This window comes from Macadamia integrifolia, chromosome 11, assembly GCF_013358625.1.
Source record: "Macadamia integrifolia cultivar HAES 741 chromosome 11, SCU_Mint_v3, whole genome shotgun sequence".
Taxonomy (NCBI): domain Eukaryota; kingdom Viridiplantae; phylum Streptophyta; class Magnoliopsida; order Proteales; family Proteaceae; genus Macadamia; species Macadamia integrifolia.
The window spans coordinates 26,710,719-26,731,511 of record NC_056567.1 but is presented as its reverse complement, the minus strand read 5'-3'; the positions used below and the strand labels follow the sequence as shown (position 1 = coordinate 26,731,511).

At 41.2% G+C, this 20,793-nt stretch overlaps 3 protein-coding genes and 1 pseudogene across 4 annotated transcripts in view; 2 read left to right on the top strand and 2 right to left on the bottom strand.

The window, feature by feature from the left end:
* LOC122094029 overlaps positions 1–1,062 on the bottom strand; it is a 6,440-nt gene extending 5,378 nt beyond the window's left edge. Inside the window, exons 1-2 of the mRNA XM_042664629.1 lie at positions 838–1,062; positions 611–762 (exon numbers count right to left, since the gene is read on the bottom strand). Of these exons, the coding sequence (XP_042520563.1) occupies positions 611–762; positions 838–940 (255 nt within the window). The 5' untranslated portion in view covers positions 941–1,062. The remainder of the gene's footprint in view (positions 1–610; positions 763–837) is intronic.
* Positions 1,063–4,374: 3,312 nt separating this feature from the next.
* LOC122094367 lies at positions 4,375–5,030 on the top strand (annotated as a pseudogene).
* A 2,944-nt stretch (positions 5,031–7,974) lies between these two features.
* LOC122094368 lies at positions 7,975–8,607 on the top strand. The gene has a single exon (XM_042665141.1). The coding sequence runs from the start codon at positions 8,140–8,142 to the stop codon at positions 8,419–8,421; it is 282 nt and encodes a 93-aa protein (XP_042521075.1). The 5' UTR covers positions 7,975–8,139; the 3' UTR covers positions 8,422–8,607.
* A 6,121-nt stretch (positions 8,608–14,728) lies between these two features.
* LOC122094366 lies at positions 14,729–15,638 on the bottom strand. 2 transcript variants are annotated; one of them, XM_042665138.1, is made up of 3 exons: positions 15,497–15,638; positions 15,309–15,408; positions 14,729–15,137 (listed from the first exon to the last, which is right to left on the bottom strand). In XM_042665138.1, the coding sequence occupies exons 1-3, from the start codon at positions 15,577–15,579 to the stop codon at positions 14,826–14,828; spliced, it is 495 nt and encodes a 164-aa protein (XP_042521072.1). In that variant the 5' UTR covers positions 15,580–15,638; the 3' UTR covers positions 14,729–14,825. The 2 variants fall into 2 exon arrangements, with proteins under 2 accessions (XP_042521072.1, XP_042521074.1); XM_042665140.1 differs by having other exon boundaries at positions 14,729–15,113.
* Positions 15,639–20,793: the final 5,155 nt, after the last annotated feature.

Below are 20,793 nucleotides of genomic sequence, written 5' to 3'. Positions count from 1 at the left end.
ACTTGTTTGGTTCTAGTATGGCTCCGATTTCTATTTAGTTCCTACATGGTTTGGATCCGATTCCTATACTCAATTTATAATATATATCTATTATAATAGAATAATAATGTTACAAAATCTAAAACTAAAATTAGTAAGATATATTATAAAATATTAATATTAAATGTATTAATATACTATCATATATTAGTATTATATTATATTAATATACTATAATGTATTGATACCGAGTAGAATTATAACCATATTCTATTCGGTTTAATTCAGTTCTGAATATTCGTTCCAGAACTGGTTTCAGTTTTTGGATTCAATTCCGATTTGACACCTGATTCAGCCAGATATTGATATCGGCCAAGGCCAAAGCCGATTCCGATACGAATACCTCAATCCCTGCTGATGCCTCACCCAATTGTCTAAAAAAGAAAAGTCAGTAAAACCCGTCCGAGTATCTAATCTCGCTCAACTTGTCCGGGTCGTCACCGAGTTTGATTTCGTGACGATTTAGATTTAATTCACCAAGTTCTTGGCCGTTCATATGGAAGAAGAAGAAGAAGAAGAAAATTGAGAGTGAAATAAGTTAACGATAATGAGGCTCGCGTTGGACATATACCGTTAATCGACATAGGAATCGTTCGTGAGTTTCCAGACCGGAAATTTCAACCAAACCAGCTTCTTCTAGGCTCAAGAAACTCCTCCTTTCCTTCTTATTCACTTCCCCTTGACACCCTATCACAGTAACCTTCCTTGCAATAACCTTTCTTCCTACAGAATTACAGGTTCCACCATTAAAGTAAGTAACTCAAAAAGATGGAGAGATGTAGTTTAATTAACTGGTACCTTGATGATGAAGTACTGTCTGTGCTTGTCTTTGAAGCTTTGAAGCATGGAATAGAAATGGGGATCTTAAGAAATGATTCTTGCAGGGTTTCAGTGAAAGCATGCTTTCTTTCTTCAGGGACGATGGCTTGTGGGTTTGTTAAAGCAGAAGGATGAGAGGATCAGAATGAACAGAGAAGAGGAGGTTTATCGCCACCTCATACATAAAGGGTTATCGTTTTGTGTGGCGGATAAATGATAGATCTGAAGTAGGGGTGTAGCAGGGCCGGGTGGACTAGGTTGGGTTAGGTTTGTGAAGGACCCAATTCAATTTTCAACCTGGGCTTCCATTGGCCCAGCCCATACACTTGAGTTGGGTTGAGTTATCTCAACCGAGGCCTGGTCCTGTCGGTCTTAGGAGCTTAGTCTTGTTAGTCATTTCTAAGCTATTTTCATTTACATAGAAATGGATAAAATATTTATGTATTTAATATATTAAATCAATTATATATATATATATATATTAAATATAAATTGCACGCAGAAGTGTTTTTTGTGGGGAATTGCAACTCCTATGCCTGTACAATTGAAAGCCAATGGGAGGGCATGAGGAAGAATCCACAAAAATGTCATTTTTCATTTTATGAGGGGTGGGCTGGTCATTTCGGCCCCACGTATATAGGCGCAAGGGCCATGCACCATGCATACTGCCTGTTCTTGTCATGTAGGTATCCCCACGCTAAATAACATGAGAGTTGTCTGCCTTTAGCAAAGATGGGGAACATTGGCTTGTTGAATCCTCTTACACTCCCCTATAAAAGAACATTTTTCTATATAAAATTATGATACTTAATTCATTGATCTTATTTAGTAGAGGTTTTTTTAAGTTTTCCATTGATTTTTTGTAAAATAACATGGGAGTTGTTTTCCTTCAACAAAGATGAGGTACACCAACTCGTTGACTCCTCTTACACTCCCCTATAAAAGAATATTTTTCTATATAAATTACGATACTTAATTCATTGATCTTATTTAGAAGAGGTTTTTTTAAGTTTGCCATTGATTTTTTGTTAAATGGAGACGGAATTCAACAATCTTGATTTTCTGTTAAATAACATGGGAGTTGTTTTCCTTCAGCAAAGATGAGGTACACCGACTCGTTGACTCCTCTTACACTCCCCTATAAAAGAATATTTTTCTATATAAATTATGATACTTAATTCATTGATCTTATTTAGAAGAGGTTTTCTTAAGTTTGCCATTGATTTTTTTTTTTAAATGGAGACAGAATTCAGCAATCTTGATTTTCTGTTAAATAACATGGGAGTTGTTTTCCTTCAGCAAAGATGAGGTACACCAACTTGTTGACTCCTCTTACACTCCCCTATAAAAGAACATTTTTCCATATAAATTATGTTACTTAATTCATTGATCTTACTTAGAAGAGGTTTTTTAAGTTTGCCATTGATTTTCTGTTAAATGGAGACGGAATTCGGTAATCTTGATGTTAGATACCAAGAGAGTGGTTTGAAATTTGAATTGATCACGTATTAATTTTCAGAGTCAAAATCAAATACTATCCCTATATATGTATATATTTGACTATTTTTAAATTGACAAACATTACATTATGGCTGTGTGGCCCCTTCATCAGCACTGGGCCAAATAAGAAGATATACAAAGGCATCAATAAGGGTGTTGTCCTAGATCAATCAATCCTGTCTGTTTTCCCGGTCGTCCAATCATGTGGTCTTTCCTGATCATCCAATCAATCATCGTGGCTGTGCTTTCCTTGGCTAATAGTTGGCAATACCCTTCCCAAATTACTAAAGGGGCGGCTTTCAGCTTTCTAACTACAGGTACTACTGGTTGGCAGATTACTGGAACTAAAGACCTTTCTTTCTTTTCCTTTCTTACTTGACTCTATGAATAGTGACCTTTTTTATTCCTCTTCTTTTCTGGCCTTCAAGCATCCGAAATACGCCAGGATTGTAAATGACATAGTGTTCCCAATAGAAAATGGCGACTCCTCTAGTAAAATAAAGTTATTCAAGTTCTTTTTCCCAAAGAAGTCCTACTCTGACGGCTCGACGAGTCATCTACTTAAAAGGATCCTTCTACGACTGGCTTCCCAGCCATTGCAAACACTGAGTGAGAACTATAAGGGGCATACAACACAAACAATGTCGTTGCGCGAGGATGCGATTCACCAAGCTGAGGTAATCAAAGCCTTCTGACCCTATCAGATTAGGCTTTCGAAGAAAGGCCTTCGAAAAGAGACCCGGAAAGGGTTTTTTGTATTTTCACAAGAGTCTGACAGTCATTTCATCCCTTTTATGTCCAATAAAAAGGCCCACGTGACCTGTTATCATTTTTTTTTCTTCAACGTTTTCCTTTTGTTAATCAGATTAACTTAATCCTCCATTTTTAGGGTATGCAATATGCAATTACAATTTTATTTAATCTGCCAAGTGGCAAAACCAGCGTCTACGACCTCCGTAAATAACCCAATCCAGACTCCAGAGTTCTAGACCCGCAACTTATAAACTGCTGACGTTAAACAAAACAACGCGTGGTTGAAGTAGTATCACGCGCCTTTGCTGCTGCTTCTCCACTTGTTTTAAAGCGCTCATTGGATATAGGACTGAAATGACTAGAATTTCGTTATAAAAATACAAAATCACCAAATACTCTACATCCTGTATTATTAACGGGTATGGACATTTTGTTCCGGGAAAAAAAAACACGTGGTATATAACACGTGACAAATATACACAATTGAGTAAATAGGGGAAAAAATTGTCTGCAATTCGGATCTGGTACAATTCCGTGAAATACCACCTTCAGGGGGTAACACGTGTATTTAGGGGTGTCAATTCCTAAATCGAACCGGTAAAATCGGCCGGACCAAACTGATAACAACACGGATCAAACCGAATCGAAGCCTTATTGGTTCGGTTCGGTTCGATTTGGAGTATTGCAACCCCAAAACCAAACCAAACCATACCGAAAACCGGATGAACCAGAAACCAAACCGAAACTGACTCAAAGCCCAGACCGAAACTGAAACCAAACCGGTAAGAAATCGAAACACTCCAAAATTCATTAAAAAAATCAAAATTTGCATAGTTTTGTATACATTTGTATGGAAAGTCGAATCTAAACTGGACCAAAAACCAAAACCAACCCGGTTACAAATCGATTTAAGAAACCAAAGACAAACCGAAACCAAACCGCACCGAAATCGAAACCAAACCGAAACCAGAATTTCCTTATTGGTTTGGTTTTGGTTTCAGCTTTCCCACACCGAAACTGACTCAACCCGGACTGAAACCGAGTAGACCGATCGATTGACACCCTACGTGTATTGATACCAATGTAATGGTCCAGATCTGATTTAAATGATTTAAGGTTTTATTAGTTGTACCAGATCTGAACCATTGCATTGGTATCAATACACGTGTCACTTCCTAAAGGTGGTATTTCACGGAATTATACCATATCGGAATTGCAGACGATTTTAACCCATAAAAAGGAAGACGAGGCAGTCCATGTTTCGAGGAAAACCAGCGGCGCCTCCAAAAGAAAACGCCCCTGTTTGGTTTTCTATACCAAAACCTCTACGTAACAGAGCTCAGATCCAGAAATTATTATCAATTCAAACATCAATCGATTCAATCGAGTTTTAGTGAGAGAGAGAGAAATTACGAATTAACGATTTCGAAACAGAGATGAGTTCGGCAAGCAGAGCTTGGATCGTGGCTGCGAGTGTCGGAGCAGTGGAGGTATTGAAGTATCAAGGCATTTGCAGATGGAATTATGTGTCGAGATCGCTACATCAGCACGGCAAACGGCAAGGGTAATATGAGATCCTTCTCACAGGCTAAAAAGGTTTCTGCTTCTCCGGCGGCGATTTCTTCAATGGTGAAAACGGCTCAGAAGGTTGGTGACGAGAAATTGAAGCAATCGGAGGAGTCTCTCAGGAGAGTTATGTACCTCAGTTGTTGGGGTTCCAACTGAAGTGCCCCCATTTGTGTTCTTCTTCGATAGGGGATTCCTTGAAAGCTGTGAGATCACAAACCCTAGTAGATATATAGTTGCCGATGGAGGGGTTTTTGAGAAAACGATGAGTTTGCAAATATAATTCACTGTTACAGAATTGTAAATATAATATTATATGTGGAATGAGATGAAATATAAGCTTTCTTCTTACATACCTTACTTTTGTCTTGCCATTTTTAGGTTCTTTTATGCTTGTTCTGGTATAAATCTTAATTGTTTCATTGAGAAGCTCAAATCAAGTGAGTTTGGTTTAGACCAATTTGTTAAATTATGAATAATCCCACGGTCTTATACAAGCCTAAAATTCTAATGGACGAGTTCATATTGACATTGAATGAAAACAGTGAAAATCACTAAAACACTCCATATGACTGGTCTTAAGAAAATAAGAGGAGTCAAACTTGGATACTGTTTGATAACGTTTCTGCTGTTTCTGTGTACCGTTTGATAACGTTTCTGCTATTTCTACACAGAAACAGCAGAAACGACTTAAGTTAGATTTATTTCATCAAAGTTGTTTCTAGAATTGTGTTAAGTTTGCCTCGAATTCTTGACTCGTTTTGAAGATTGACCCGATCCGACATGTTTTGGTGGCGACCCGAATGAGAATTTTTATGAGATCTGTGATGGAAGCAGAGGGGTTGGGCCGATAGGCCCAAGCCCGGAGCCCATCACTGATCTCGGATGGGGGTGCGGGGGGCGTAGCCCCCACGGTATGGTTCGACCGGATCGACTGCGACCCGATGGGTCGACCCACGATTTTGGAGTATATATAATGTACTGTTGCTTGTTGAGAAAGTCATTGTATTCTAGGGTTTTCTCGCAGCTAGAGTTTCAGGGCGAGTTTTTCCTCACCGCTGCTAGGGTGTAATCTCTCTTCTGCATAGTGAATCATATTCTTCTTCGCCTGAGGACGTAGCACACCACCCTGGTGTGTGAACCTCGTTAAATCTCTGTGTCGTACGGATCTATTGTCTCTTTATTATTCGTGTTTCTTGGTGTTTGATCTAACAAATTGTAAATATGCTTAAATTTTGATTTATGTTTTTCTAGAAACTGGTAAAACGAAACAATTTTATTAAACGCTTTTTAGGCTGTTTCTCCATTTCTAAGAACAAGAAAATGTAAAAACGTCATAAATGAAGCATTGTCAAACGGTGTCTTAGAATCACACGTTTCTCAAGGAAGAAATTTTCATCAACTCAATTATCCCTTGGGGATTGGATAACCTTCTTGCGTAGCATAACATCATGGAATTTTCATCAAAAGAAAAGTGAGTGTCAATTATTATGAGTTTGCCACAAGATTTTCTTGATGGTACAACTGTCCTTTGGTTATGAAAAGAATGAGGAAGGGGAACGATAACTGAACCATCAAAATAGGAGACCACCATTTATGAGAGAAGAGATTCATGTAAGGTAGATATCAACTCAACAGACAAAATTAACAAGCAATGTTTCCAAAAGTTATTTCTACACTAAGATTTAGAGTAGAAATTTGTTTCTTTTCCTTTTTATTCCATTTTTCTTTGGAATCCAGTTTTCTTTATTTATCGTTGGAATTTAGTTTGTTAATCTTTTGATCCATCATTAGTTTTTGATTTAAGATTTTAGGTCTATGGAGCAATTGTTGAAAGTTAGATTTTATATTGAATCTATTAGGAGGGGATTTTGGCACGCCTAAGCAAAAGAACATACAGTCAAGGTGTCGTTGCAAATTGAGAAAGGATTACCAACATTTTTTGGTACGGTCTGGTGAGACATTTCTAAGTCCAACATTTTTTGGTACATCTGATGAGACATTTCAAGCATGGTAGTCAAAACACGGGAAAATTCTAGAAATGTTGATGAACGATAAGAATCTAATTCTCTAGAGTTACCAAAACTTAATCTGATACTAACAATAGTCTTTCCGGTGATTAATCCAGTATTGTGGCTGAGAATGTGACCAGATGTTTGGTTACAGTCATATGAGGGGTGCTCCGGCTTTTGGCCGAAGACATCCATCAGATGATTATTGTGGTTATTGTTGCTGCCCAATCAAGAGCAAGTCAGCAGGCGAAGTTTGGTCAATTAATGATCATTCTAATGTCGCAAAGCCAAACTTCCAGTCAGGTTAATCCAAATTTACCCTTTTCATGTTTTGACAATCTTAGAAAGCAAATAAGAGAGCAATTCAATTCAATATTTCACCATGGGTCATGATATGCTCCAACGAACACAATTGTAACAGGGCAAATGCTGTGCCAAATGGCAAAACTAGAGTCCCCCCCACCTAACAAAGCCCATACTTGAGGGACTTTACTCACAGATAGAAAAAAAGTGGATATATTTTTTCTTTTTTTTGGGGGGTCGGGGGCGTGGGGAACAGTTGATCTAAGGTTGAAACAAGGTTGGGATTCTTAAAACCCTAACCTAACCTAACCTTAGGTACTCAAAATTTAACCCAGGCCTAATCCAATCGTGTTGGGTTCATGTTTAGGCCCAATCCTACTGGGTTCATACCAACTCAATTCGACCCTAATTAACCCTATCAGGGCTAGGTTGGGTTGACCTTGGCTTCTGTAATGATTAGATTAAGTTGATTAACATGTTTTTTTCATTCATGTCTCATATATTAAAAATTATAGAAAAATAAAATATCTATTGGAACCCTAATTCTATTATAAAAATACAAGATTAAATTTTGGGTTGAATTGAGTTGGGCTGAGTTGAGGCCTCAATTTTACCCAAACCAACCCTGACTCAGGGTTTTTCAACCTTAACCTGTCCATAAGGTCAAAAAACTTGACCCAAATCCTATTCAGGATTAAAATAAATCTGAATAATTCACATTATCAAGGCCAAATTTTCACCCCAAAGTTGATTGTTATACCACACACTTGATGCCTGCCCTAGTAGCATTAACTACGACCCACAACCCCATACAAGGTTCCATAAACCCGCAACTTACAAACACCTGGTGACCTTAAAATGAAATGGCACGTGGTTTTTGAAGTAGTATCAGAGTATCACAGGCATTGACAGCTACTTCTCCCACTTGTTTTGTGAGGTAGGTGGGAAGACGAGCGAGTCCCATGTTTCGGGGGAAACCAGGGGCGCCTCCTAAGGAAAACGCCCCCTGTTTGTTTTTTCTATGCGCAACTCTATATATCAGAGCTCATATCCACAAATTACGATCAATTCAAACATCAATCGATTCAATCGAGTTTCAGTGAGAGAGAGAGAGAGATAAATTACGAATTTACGATTTCAAACAGAGATGAGTTCGGCCAGCAGAGCTTGGATCGTGGCTGCGAGCGTTGGAGCAGTGGAGGTACTGAAAGATCAAGGCATCTGTAGATGGAATTATGTCTTGAGATCGCTACATCAGCACAGCAAGGGTAATATGAGATCCTTCTCACAGGCTAAAAAGGCTTCTTCTTCTTCTCCGGCCACTTCTTCGATGGTGAAAACGGCTAAGAAGATCGGTGACGAGAAATTGAAGCAATCGGAGGAGTCTCTCAGGAAAGTTATGTACCTCAGCTGTTGGGGTCCTAACTGATTTTTCTTCTTCTTTCGATCAGGGATTCTTTAAAGGCCGTGACTGAGAGATCATAAACCTTTGTAGATATGCAGGTCCCGATGAGTAAAAAGATTCCATATCCAAATCAGAACTGTTCCAGAATTGTAAATACAAATATTATTTGTGAAATGAGATGAAATATAAGCTTATTTTTTAATTGTTAAAGTTTTTTGACTCTTTTAAATGCTTTCCATAAAGTGGTTTAGAGCAATTTGGTTAAGTTTAAATTGAGTCCTGTTCTTAACAAATTGAGATGCAAACTCTTTGGACTTCTCGAGCTTCCAATATTTGGAATGCTTTATCCGATTCTGCTAAGCGATCTAATAAAATTCAAGAAGTTATAAAAGAAAAAAAAAAATGAATCTGTAACCGAAGCTTCAAACTGAAGGGTTGAAGAGGATTGATTGAGCCTTTGAGAGGAAAGAATGATTTGTAGAGAAAAGGTTTTATTTGCTTCCTGAATCTGAACTTCCGAAAAAGGGAAGCTTGGGTTCATTTACTCTCTCTTTCTCTCTTATCAATTATCAGAGATTTTTTTTTTTATTATCATAAATTTTTATTTCCTTGGTTACCAGCTTATGCCAAAGTTCTCTTATTAACTATCAAGGATTTTTTTGAAATTTTTTTTTTTTTTTCTTGACCATCAAACATAAACATAGCCTAATTGGCTACCAAACATAGCCTAAAAAGTTCACTGCAGTGTTAAGTTTTTTTTTGATAGAGTCTAAATAGGGTCAAAATCGATTGTTACTTCCAAAATCACAAAACAAAGATGAACCATTTATTTTTTATCTTCCTTTTAAGGGAGAGGGTTATAGCAAAAAGTTGACTGCAGTGTCAAGTTTTTTTAATAGAGCCTAAATAGGTTTCTAGCCTAAAGCAAAGAAGTTGACGGTAGTGTCAAGTTTTTTTTAATAGAGCCTAAATAGGGTCAAAATCGATTGTTACAATCAATTGACGATATTTTCCAAAATCACAAAACAAATATGAGCCATTTATTTTTTTATCTTCCTTTTAAGGGAGAGGGTTTTCCATGAGAACATTTTGAAAATCTTAAAATTCATCCAAAATTCAAGATCTCTGGATGGAAAGTTTTGGGAGGAAGTATTCCCATCTTACCCAAAATGCCATTTTATTTTTTCCCCAATTATCTTACTAAATTTTGTATTGTTGCACCTAAAATTGATTGGCACCTTTTCATTTCTTACAAATTTACAAAACGAACAGTTGGATCGTGACACGGTCAAATTGATTGCCTAGTAGGGTAAGGACACATGTTGCCCACCTAGACATGTGTCGCCCACCTGATAGAGGCTGCAAGGACTCTGACCCCGTCAACCGCGTGAAGAGAATATTCCCCACGAAGGGGATAGGACGTATCCGAGTAGGACTCGAAAAGGAAAGGAGGCGGACCCGAGGAGGACTCCTCCAAGGAAAAGAGAAACCCTATACCCTAAGGACTATAAGAGAGGGCCGGAGAGGAGGAAAAAGGTAAGTAGAAAAACCCACACCATTACTCCTATAAAAAACTGTGCGGCCGATCTCTAACTTGGACGTCGGAGGACTAACCCCGGACAAAGCTCCGGGCCTCTGCCTTCTGTGCTTGTGCAGGATCAGCTCATTCGGATTTTCGACAGCAACAGATTGGCGCCGTCCGTGGGAACGACAGTGGTGGGGAGAACCTACAATCGTAAGAAGATGAGAGCAGCGTCGAACATGAACATGGGGGAGGAGGAACCTTCAGGATGGCTCCCTCCCTCGACGGAAATCGGAGAAGAAAGGGGAAACGATGATCGGAAAGGTTCCGTAAGTGACCAGCGTTGGGTCGGATATTCGGTGTGCGGGAATAGTAATCCTCCACCCCCTCCTGGAGCGCAGGAATATGTGACAAGGGAGCAGTTCGAAGCCTTCCAGGAGAAATATGACCGAATGGCCAGGGCAATGAAGGAGGTCTCCAAAGCTGTCTCTCAGAAGACCGGCGGAGCATCGCGAGGCCCCCATATCCGGCCCGAGCGAGCTCGAGGTGAGGACTGGAGCAGTACAGGATCAATAAGGTCCGGCCATAATCCTCGAAACCAAGCAATGAGGGAAAGTCCCGCACCCAGGGGAAGAATGCGACGTGCTGTTGGGGCCAGACGTGGGGAACCACGCCAAGGAGACAAACAGAGACACGAGAACTCGGGGTTGAAGCAGATGATCTTGGACCTGAAAGATGAGATCAGGAAGGTGGCAGAAAACCAGACAGGAGCTCGCGAGCCAGACCTCACTAATGACACAGCTCTAGCTTATGAGGTCATGAGGGACCCGCTCCCCATCGGCTTTCGCCTGCCAAAGTATGACACCTACGACAGGTCTGGGGACCCCGTCGATCATCTGGAAGGCTTCAAGGTTGCTATGCAATTCCATCGAGTCTCAAAAAATATCATGTGTCGCGCCCTGCCATTGACGTTCAGAGGAGCAGCAAGGCTATGGTACAACCGTTTGCCGACGAAGTCGATCCACAGCTTTAATGATTTAAGTTACTTCTTCATGAAGGGATTCTCCAGTAGCCAACCCCTTCAGAAGACCACATTGAACTTGACCAATGTCAAGCAACATGAAGGAGAATCACTGCGAAACTACATGAAGCGCTTCCAACAAGAGAAGATCACGATCAGAGGTCTGGACCCGAAAGAGGAGTTCACAGCCCTGCTGGGAGGTGTCAAGGATAAGGAGCTGAAAAGGTCTTTGGCGAAGCATATACTAAGGAACCTGACCGAGTTGAGAGCTCGGTGCGATAAGTACATCCAGATGGAAGAAACCCTTCAAACCGATGAAGAAGCAGAAAGGAAGACGGGAAGAGAATGCTAGTGCAGACGCATTATCACAGTTGGCCATCTCTGACTTCACAGACCTTGGACGATCGGTGTATTTTGAAGTGCTACCACAGTCAAGTACCGAAAGACCCCAAGAGGTATTACTCATAGACGAATATGACCATAGTTGGATGGATGCCATAACCGAATACCTGAAGTCAGGAACACCTCGTAGGAAAAGATCGCCGCCTACCAGCAGAGGGTTACGAGGCACTACAACTCCAAAGTCCGAAAGAACGAGTTCAGAATGGGTGACCTCGTCCTCAGAAGGGCAGACGTATCAGACCCGAGGCAACAAGGAAAGCTAGCCCCAAATTGGGAAGGTCCTTTCTCAAGGATAATACGACCAGGGTCCGATCACCTGGAGACTACGGGGGGAGAAAGGGTACCCCAATCGTGGAACTCGAACAACTTAAGAAAATTCTACCAGTAGTGAGGTAGCAAGCACTCACATTTTGTAATTTTTCGCTCCTAAGTACTTTCAAGTTGTAACTCCTCATCCTAAGCTCTCCGGAGGATTTTATTTATGAAAAATATGTAAGCTGGTTTACGGCATTTGATAGGAATTCTACTGTTTGGTGACTTTAGCTTTGCCGAAGGGATACAGCAGAAGGTCACCACCTCGGATGGGAGCTCAAGCCAAGGTCGAGCTGACCTGACCGAAGGTCACCACCTCGGTTGGGAGCTCAGGCCAAGGCCGACCGGACCTGACCGAAGGTCTTCACCTCGGTTGGGAGCTCAGGCCAAGGCCGAGTGGACCTCACCGAAGGTCCTTACCTCGGTTGGAGACTCAGGCTAAGGCCGAGTGGACCTGACCGAAGGTCACTACCTCAGTTGGGAGCTCAGGTCAAGGCCGAGTTGACCTGACCGAAGGTCCCTACCTCGATTCAGGGCTCAGGCAAAAGCCGAGCGGACCTGACCGAAGGTCACTACCTCGGTTGGGAGCTCAGGCCGAGGCCAAGCAGACCTGACCGAAGGTCTTCACCTCGGTTGGGGGCTTAGGCCAAGGTCGAGCGGACCTGACCGAATGTCCTTACCTAGGTTGGGAGCTCAGACAAAGGCCGAGCGGACCTGACCGAAGGTCCTTACCTCAGTTGGGAGCTCAGGCCAAGGCCGAGAAGACCTGACCGAAAGTCTTCACCTCAGTTGGGGCTTAGGCCGAAGTCGAGCGGACCTGATCGAAGGTCAATACCTCAGTTGGGAGCTCAAGTCGAGACCGAGTAGACCTGATCGAAGGTCTTCACCTCGGTTGGGGGCTCAAGCCGAGGCTGAGTGGACCTGATCGAGGGTCCCTACCTCGATTGGGGGCTCAAGCTGAGGCCAAGCGGATCTGACCGAAGGTCCTTACCTCGGTTAGGAGCTCAGGCCAAGGCCAAGCGGACCTGATCGAAGGTCTTCACCTCGGTTGGGGGCTTAGGCCGAGGCCAAGCGGACCTGACCGAAGGTCCTTACCTAGGTTGGGAGCTCAGGCAAAGGCCGAGTGGACCTGACCGAAAGTCCTTACCTAGGCTGGGAGCTCAGGCTAAGGCCGAGCAGACATGACCGAAGGTCTTCACCTCGGTTGGGGCTCAAGCTGAGGCCGAATGGACCTAACCGAAGGTCCTTACCTCGATTGGGAGCTCAGGCCAAGGCCGAGCGAACTTGACCGAAGGTCTTCACCTCGTTTGGGAGCTCAGGCCGAGGCTGAGCTGACCTGACCGAGGGTCCCTACCTCGATTGGGGGCTCAGGCCGAGGCTGAGCGGACCTAATCGAAGGTCTTCACCTTGGTTGGGGGCTCAGGCTGAGGCTGAGCGGACCTGACCGAAGGTCACTACCTCGGTTGAGAGCTCGGGCCGAGGCCGAGCGGACCTGATCGAAGGTCCTTACCTCGGTTGGGAGCTCAGGGCAAGGCAGAGCTGACCTGACCGAAGGTCTTCACCTCGGTTGGGAGCTCAGGCCGAGGCCAAGTTGACCTGTCCGAGGGTCCCTACCTCGGTTGGGGGCTCAGGCCGAGGCCGAGCGGACCTAACCAAAGGTCACTACCTCGGTTGGGAGCTCTGACTGAGGCTGAGCTGACCTGACCGAAGGTCCCCACCTCGGTTGGGAGCTCCGACTAAGGCCGAGCTAACCTGGTCGAAGGTCCCTACCTCTGTTGGGGGCTCAGGCCGAGGCCAAGCGGACCCGACCAAAGGTCTTTATCTCGGCTGACCGAAGGTCTCGGTCACAAGCAGAACTAAATCCGAAGCCGAAGGAATGAGGCCGAAGGGACGCATGAATGAAAAAAAAAAGGATGACGAAAAACTTGATTACTCCCACAAGAAGAGCCTCCTAGCGGGAGTAAGGGGGCTCCTGATACTGCCAAATTGATTGCCCAGTAGGGTAAGGACACGTGTCGTCCACATGATAGAGGCTGCAAGGATTCTGTCCCCTTCAACCGCGTGAAGAAAATATTCCCCACGAAGGGGATAGGTCGTATCCGAGTAGGACTCGAAAAGGAAAGGAGGCGGACTCGAGGAGGACTCCTCCAAGGAAAAGAGAAACCCTAAACCCTAAGGACTATAAGAGAGGGCCGAAGAGGAGGAAAAAGGTAAGTAAAAAAACCCACACCATTACTCCTGTAAAAAACTGTGCAGCTGATCTCTAACTTGGGCGTCGGAGGACTAACCCCGGACAAAGCTCCGGGCCTCTGCCTTCTGTGCTTGTGCAGGATCAGCTCATACGGATTTTTGACAGCAACAGATCGATTATGGGGAGTTGGATCCATTGGAATTCACACTAAAATTTTGGTAGCTGGGTCTTTAGGCTGTGTTTGGTATCCAAGTGAAAGAAAAGAAAGAATAAGAATAATAATAAAATTTGTTCTCTTTATCCGAGTTGGCTACAATTGCAACATTAACCCATCGATTGATCCCTGGATTCCATGTCTCCCCCTTCCCTCGCCCCCATAATTATTGGTATGCTATGCACCATCTTTATGATCCCTTAATTTTGGTATGCACTAATTAAAACCATCTTCCATTCTCTTGTTCATAAAAATAAATAAATAAATAAAGGGAAAAAGAAGGATAAACTATGGGGTTACTCAAGAATAAAATATGCTAACGTTTATTGGCCGTTAGATTAGATAGATCAAATCTATGCCATTGATTAAATGTAATATGTATGTATCTATGCCACATCCAGCAGTAAACGATTTTGATGCCCTGCGTACACCATGGCATCGTTTGATAACGTTTCTGCCAATTTTGTTTCAAGAAACGACAGAAATAGAAATTTTCGTTTATGGGAACATAAATAGAAATTTTCGTTTCTGGGAACAGAAACAGAATTTTGGGTGTTTGATAAACCTCTTGTTTTTTGAAACGTTTCTTTGTTGTAAGAGCTAGCTTGGCCAAGTTCGATGCCTTCCCCCACCTCCACTCTGCCTCCTCCACACATCTACAATCTCCCATCTTCCGAGCCAACCAAAACAGCTCTGCCACCCACTTCTTAGCTGAAACACCACCACCATCAACACCGTTAGCGAACAACGTGTTCCTTGCACCCTCTCAGAATGGCCGAATAGCTCCTAAGACCCTGTTCCTTCGGCGACGAAGTTGCTTGGATCCTACCTCACCATCACCATTGATGATAGGCCGGTGCTCCTGCTGCCTCGACATGGTAGCTTCAAGCTGACAAAGAGTCTTGGAGAAGACCCCAAAGAGGGCCGCATGGTTGACTTCCCTCAAAGTCTCAGAACCTTCACGAAGGTTCTCATTGATGAGCTTCTCCGCCAAACCCCTCATGACTTCATACTTGTGAGAGCTTGACCAATCTGGATCATCATCTCTCTTGTCCTTGATCAAAATAATAAATCCCCCCTTTATATGATCCATAATTCAAAGAAGTTTAAAAAAAAAAAAATGAAAACAAATTCTGCCCTAGTTCTTACAAATTGGCGTAGGAGATTCTTGTGCGTTTCATCATCTGGTTAAGAACATGGTAGGGTATTCAAAAAGAAAGTTTTTATAGTTACAAATCTTCAATCATACCTTTTGATCACGAACAACCTTCAAGGATTTGTCCATATTTTGCTCAAGATCGCGCAGTTCCTCAATGGTCAGATCGTCCAGATCTTCACCCATCCTCTGCCTCTCAATACATGCTGAAACAAATTAGCTTCATGGATATGCAGAGATTAACCAAAAGCAATAGTTTCTTAAGGATGGAAAGAAACTACTTGATTTCTCTCCGCATAGTTCCTCGATGCTCAGATTGTTCAAAAGCTTTCTTGCATTTACTTCCCTTCACTTGTTTCGTCATGTCCGTTTCTAGGAACAGAAAATGACCATAAATTAAGATATATATTTATGAAGACAGAAGAAATGGAACGGGTTTGTCAAATACTTTTTGTTCCATTTCTATCATATCAGACAGACTTTATGATCCCGCAAATTATAAAAACCGCTGACCATAAAATAAAATGACCCGTGGTTTTAGAAGTAGTATCACGCGCTTTTACAGCTGCTTCTTCACTTTTTTTTAAAGCGCCCATAGCATATGGGAACGAAATGACCAGAATTTACTTATTAAAATGCAAAATCACCAAACACTCCCGTATTTTTTACATCCCATACCATCGAAGGGTATGGTCATTTAAAAGAATAAAATAAGAATTGAGTAGATGGGAAGACTAGATGGGAAGACAGGTGAGTCGCTTCAAATGAGTCCCAGGTTTCGTGGAAAACCAGTGGCGCATCCGCAGGAAAACTTCCCCTGTTTGCTTTTCTATTTCTACCTCTATATATCAGACCTCAGCTCCACAAATTACTTATCATTCAAACACCAATCGACTCAATCGAGTTTTAGAGAGAGAGAGAGACACGCTAAGATTACAAAACAGAGATGAGTTCGGTAAGCAAAGCTTGGATCGTGGCTGCGAGTGTTGGAGCAGTAGAGGTATTGAAAGATCAAGGCATCTGTAGATGGAATTTTGTGTTAAGGTCGCTGCATCAGCAGGCCAAGAGCAATCTGAGTTACTTCTCACAGGCTATAAAGGCTTCTTCTTCTTCTCCGGCGACTTCTTCAATTGTGAAAACGGCTAAAAAAGCTGCTTCTGAAGTTCGTGAAAAAGAGAAGGCCGAGACCCTCGTTCACTTGATTTGCTGGGGTCCTAAGTAATCAAATCTCATTTTTGCTTCATAGAGTTCTTTATGTGATAAATCATTGATTCATGTGGAAATTGATCAAGTGTCGATTTTCAGAGTTAAAAATCAAATACTGCCCACATATATGTCCATGTATGACCATTTTTTAATCTTGAATTTTTTTTGCTTTCTATCCTTTCCTATCTTCCAATCTTTCAATGATCGAACTAGTAATTGGGCTCAATCTTGGGCATGGCGCAACATATTTTTGGGGATAGAAGTCATCTTATCTGGAATGGCTGTGGAAAATTAGTTTTGGTAACAGAGTTCGATTTTGGGAAGATCCTAGGCTCCCTTCGCTACCCAATTTCAGGATCCAGTATCCGAAACCAGCTTCATGCCCTTAGTATGACATCATTTATGCTGAGAGTGAGCATTTCCACTACACAAATAAGGCTGCAATTATTCAGATCACTCTCCCTCTCTTTCCAGCTGAAGATTGTATCATTTGGGGCATGTACATGCGTTGCAGGAAGTGGATTGAGAAAAACAGGGAAGAATCGATCAGCAAACTTCACGGATCCCCCTTGCTCTGCGATTCTCTTCCCTTTCTTCCCTCTATGATTCCATCATTCTGCTCTGGCGATCTCTCGGGTGGGTATTTTCTGATCCCCTCTCTTCCCTCGGGTAAAGCCTGGTGCTCATTGTCTGATTCGGGAAACCTTAAATTGAACCATTCTTTCCTTCAAGCGACCAAGCTTCTCGGTTCTTGTAGTTCTCCTTTTTGGGTTATCTCTTCAACATTGCCCTCCTGAAGATACTCTTCCGATCGGATTTCCAATTGTATTACACTAAACATGTATGAATATCGTTCTGTAATGGTTTGGTTTTTCTTCTACTTCTCTCTGTTTTCGATGTCTTCAAATGGAAGGAGATGATAAAGCTAGAAATGATCTTCAGAGGAAAAATAAAATAAAATAAATGTAGAGAAACATTTAAAGGTATGGTCTTTTTCGTCCAGAAAGAATAAAATAATAAACAAAAGGGAATAAATGAAACTTGAAACGTGACAGATATAAACAAATAAGTGAGTAGGAAAAACAAGTGAGTCCCATGTTTCGAGGAAAACCAGTGGCGCCTCCAAAGGTAAGCGCCCCCTGTTTGCTTTTCTATGCCAAAACCACTATATAACAGAGCTCTGATCCACAAACTACTATCATTCAAACATCAATCTATTCAATTGAGTTTTAGTGAGAGAGATAAATTACGATTTTACGATTTCGAAACAGAGATGAATTCAGTAGCAGAGCTTGGGCATCGGAGCAGTAGAGGTATTGAAAGATCAAGGCATCTGTAGATGGAATTATGTGTTGAGGTCGCTGCATCAGCACAGCAAGGGCAATATGAGATCCTTCTCACAGGCTAAAAAGGCCTCTTCTTCTCCGGCGACTTCTTCAATGGTGAGAACGGCTAAACAGGTCGGCGACCAGAAATTGAAGCAGTCAGAGGAGTCGCTCAGGGAAGTTATGTACCTCAGCTGTTGGGGTCCCAACTGAATTATAAGATTTTTTATCTTCTCCTTTTGATCGGGAATTCCTTGAAGGCTGTGAGATCATAAACCCTTGTAGACATGCAGACGTCGATGGAAGGATTTTGATCAGAAAATTTCCATATCCAAATCCATGTTGCAGAATTGTAAATACAAATATTATTTGTGGAATGAGATGAAAATATAAGCTTTCTTCTTACACACTGTCTTGCCATTTTTAGGTTCGTTTATGTTTTTTCCGGTATTAATCCTAATTGTTTCATTGAGAAGCTCAAATCAAGTGATTTTGTCGCTTCTTGAAGAGGTTTAGACCAGTTTTTTAGGGCTTAGATGGAGTCCTACTCAAGAACGATTCATCAATCTCAGAAAACTTAGCAAAAGATCAAGTAGTGGGGAGAAAATTTACAATATGCAAAAGGTCTCTGGCTATGAGACCCCATTTTTGGCATAGAATCACTTCTAAGTCAAGATTAAAAGCGATTAAAAGCGAAGAAATTTTTTTTGGGTAATCCACATTGCCACCATTGGAGAATGCTACAATTATAAGAAGACACTTTCTGTTTCATCAAATTAGATTCAGATCCCTTACCAATTAGTCATTCTTAAGGAATACTGTGAAATCACAGTTTTACCCTTATGAGTAAAACACAGGTAAGTTACTCATTTTTATTATCCCAAAAATACCCTTCTTTACCATTTTATCATTTTACCATTTCATTGTCCTTCTCTTTCTCTCCATCTCTCCATATTGTGACTAAGGGTTCAGACGAGTTTCAGATGCTTCTGATTGCAGAAATCCTGTTCTAATTGAAAAAAGAGGAAAAATACTGTAGAATTCTACGAGTGAAAAGGAGCTGCTTCTCATGATGTTCATCGTTGTTGGTAAGCGTTTAAGCAATTAGCAGCTTCGTTTGCAATGAGATTTGAGAATCATATCTGGGAAGCCCATGCTTTCTAACGAAACCAGAGCCCAATGATTCCCGGTCTCCTCAACCCCATGGCCTAAGTTGAGAACCAAACGCCCGAGGATCTCGCGGTCTATAAAGTGAAACCGCTTCAATTCCTCTGGTGATAGATTGAGATGGCGAGGAAGACGATGAAGATCCATTTTTTAATTTTTTTTTAATATATATTTATGAGTTGATGGTGATGATTGATGAGGAAGGAATGGAGTGGAGTGAGGAGGTTGGACTGGTGGTCGGGAGTTTGCTTTTTATGGCGGATGAAGGGTCGCCTCTGAACTTTCACAACTCTTAGTGGAGCCCTTATTACTCCTGGGCTTTGCACGAACAGGCGCTTCTCCTCCTTGTGAGGGGTTGTGATTCTTGCGAGTGAAGGGTGAGAGCACACGATGATTCTGAAATAATTTGCAAAAAACCCATACTGTGCTAGAATCGATGCGGCCGTCGCTGTTCTGAATGATCACCGGTGATCAAAATCACAGGGAGAACGATCATCGGTGATCAAAATCACAGGGAGAACGATCATCGGTGATCTAAATCCCAGGGAGAACGGTAAATTAGGTCTTGGAATGGGTGAAAGAAATAGTAACTTAATACAAGGGTATTTTAGGTATTTCATATTTAATAAGGGTATTTTGGTATTTAAAATTAAATATAATTGCTGACATCAGCGTATAAGGTATATTCTTTAACCGTAACTGATGGTAAGGGGTCTGAGTCTAATTTGGTGAAACAGATGGGGTATTCTTATAATTGTGGCATTATCCAGATTACCCCTTTTTTTTTTTTAAGATTCTCTGGTGGCATGGCGGCCAATCATCCTCCTCCTTTGGGTATTCTTAAGTTACCTGAGTTCTTATCCTTATAGGTATGCAAATCTCTTTCAACTCGTAGGAGTTTTCAATATTGGGATATGAACATAACATCCACAAATACGAAAAAAACAAACACAAATTCACATAAGACACCGAGATTTAACGAGATTCACACACTGATGTAGTGCTACATCCTCGGATGGAGAAGAAGATGATTCATGATGTTTGAAGAAAAATTACAATGGAGATCCCTATTAAAAACATTTAATTACGTTAAAAAAACTTGCCCAAAAACCTTATCACGAAAAAAACTCTCAAATCTCACACAATATTTTCCTCAACAAGACTATAGTATATATATACCATTTTTAGTTCGTGTTGATTGTAGCGCAACTAAATTTGTTTTACAAAATGATGTTTCAAACCTTGCATTAAAACAAATCTTTGCCCGATGGCAAGCTTTGCTTTCAATTTTTGAATTTCAAATTGAGTATATTAAAGGAGAATCCAACTCTGTCCCTGATTTTCTTATTTGTGAGTTCTTACAAGGCCAAATTCCACAAATCAACCTTCTCAAAATAACTCCCCCCAAAAGAATCCATTTCCTCAAATTCCTTGGTAAATCTTTCACTTGACAATTTTGTCCTTTCTCCTTCATTATCTCTTCTTTCCATGTTTTTTTTTTTCTTAATTGTTGATACCCTTTATGTTATTATTATATTTTTATATTTATAATACTTAAATACTATTGATATATTTCTCTCATTCTCTCTCATTTTCACACGATATCTCCTTCATTATCTCTCTTTTTCATTCATTTTTATTTTCTTAAATTGTTGGTACCCTTTATATTATTATATTTTTATAATATTTAAATATTATTTATCTCTCTTTATCTCTCTCTCTCTCTCTCTCTCTCTCTCTCTCTCACACACACACACACACACATGATTTTGCCCATTATTCTTTCCTTTTTTTTTACTAAAACTCATTCTCTCACTCCCACTCTCAAAAGATTTTATCCACTTTCTATTTTTAATCAAAACTTTTTCTTTCCTTTTCTT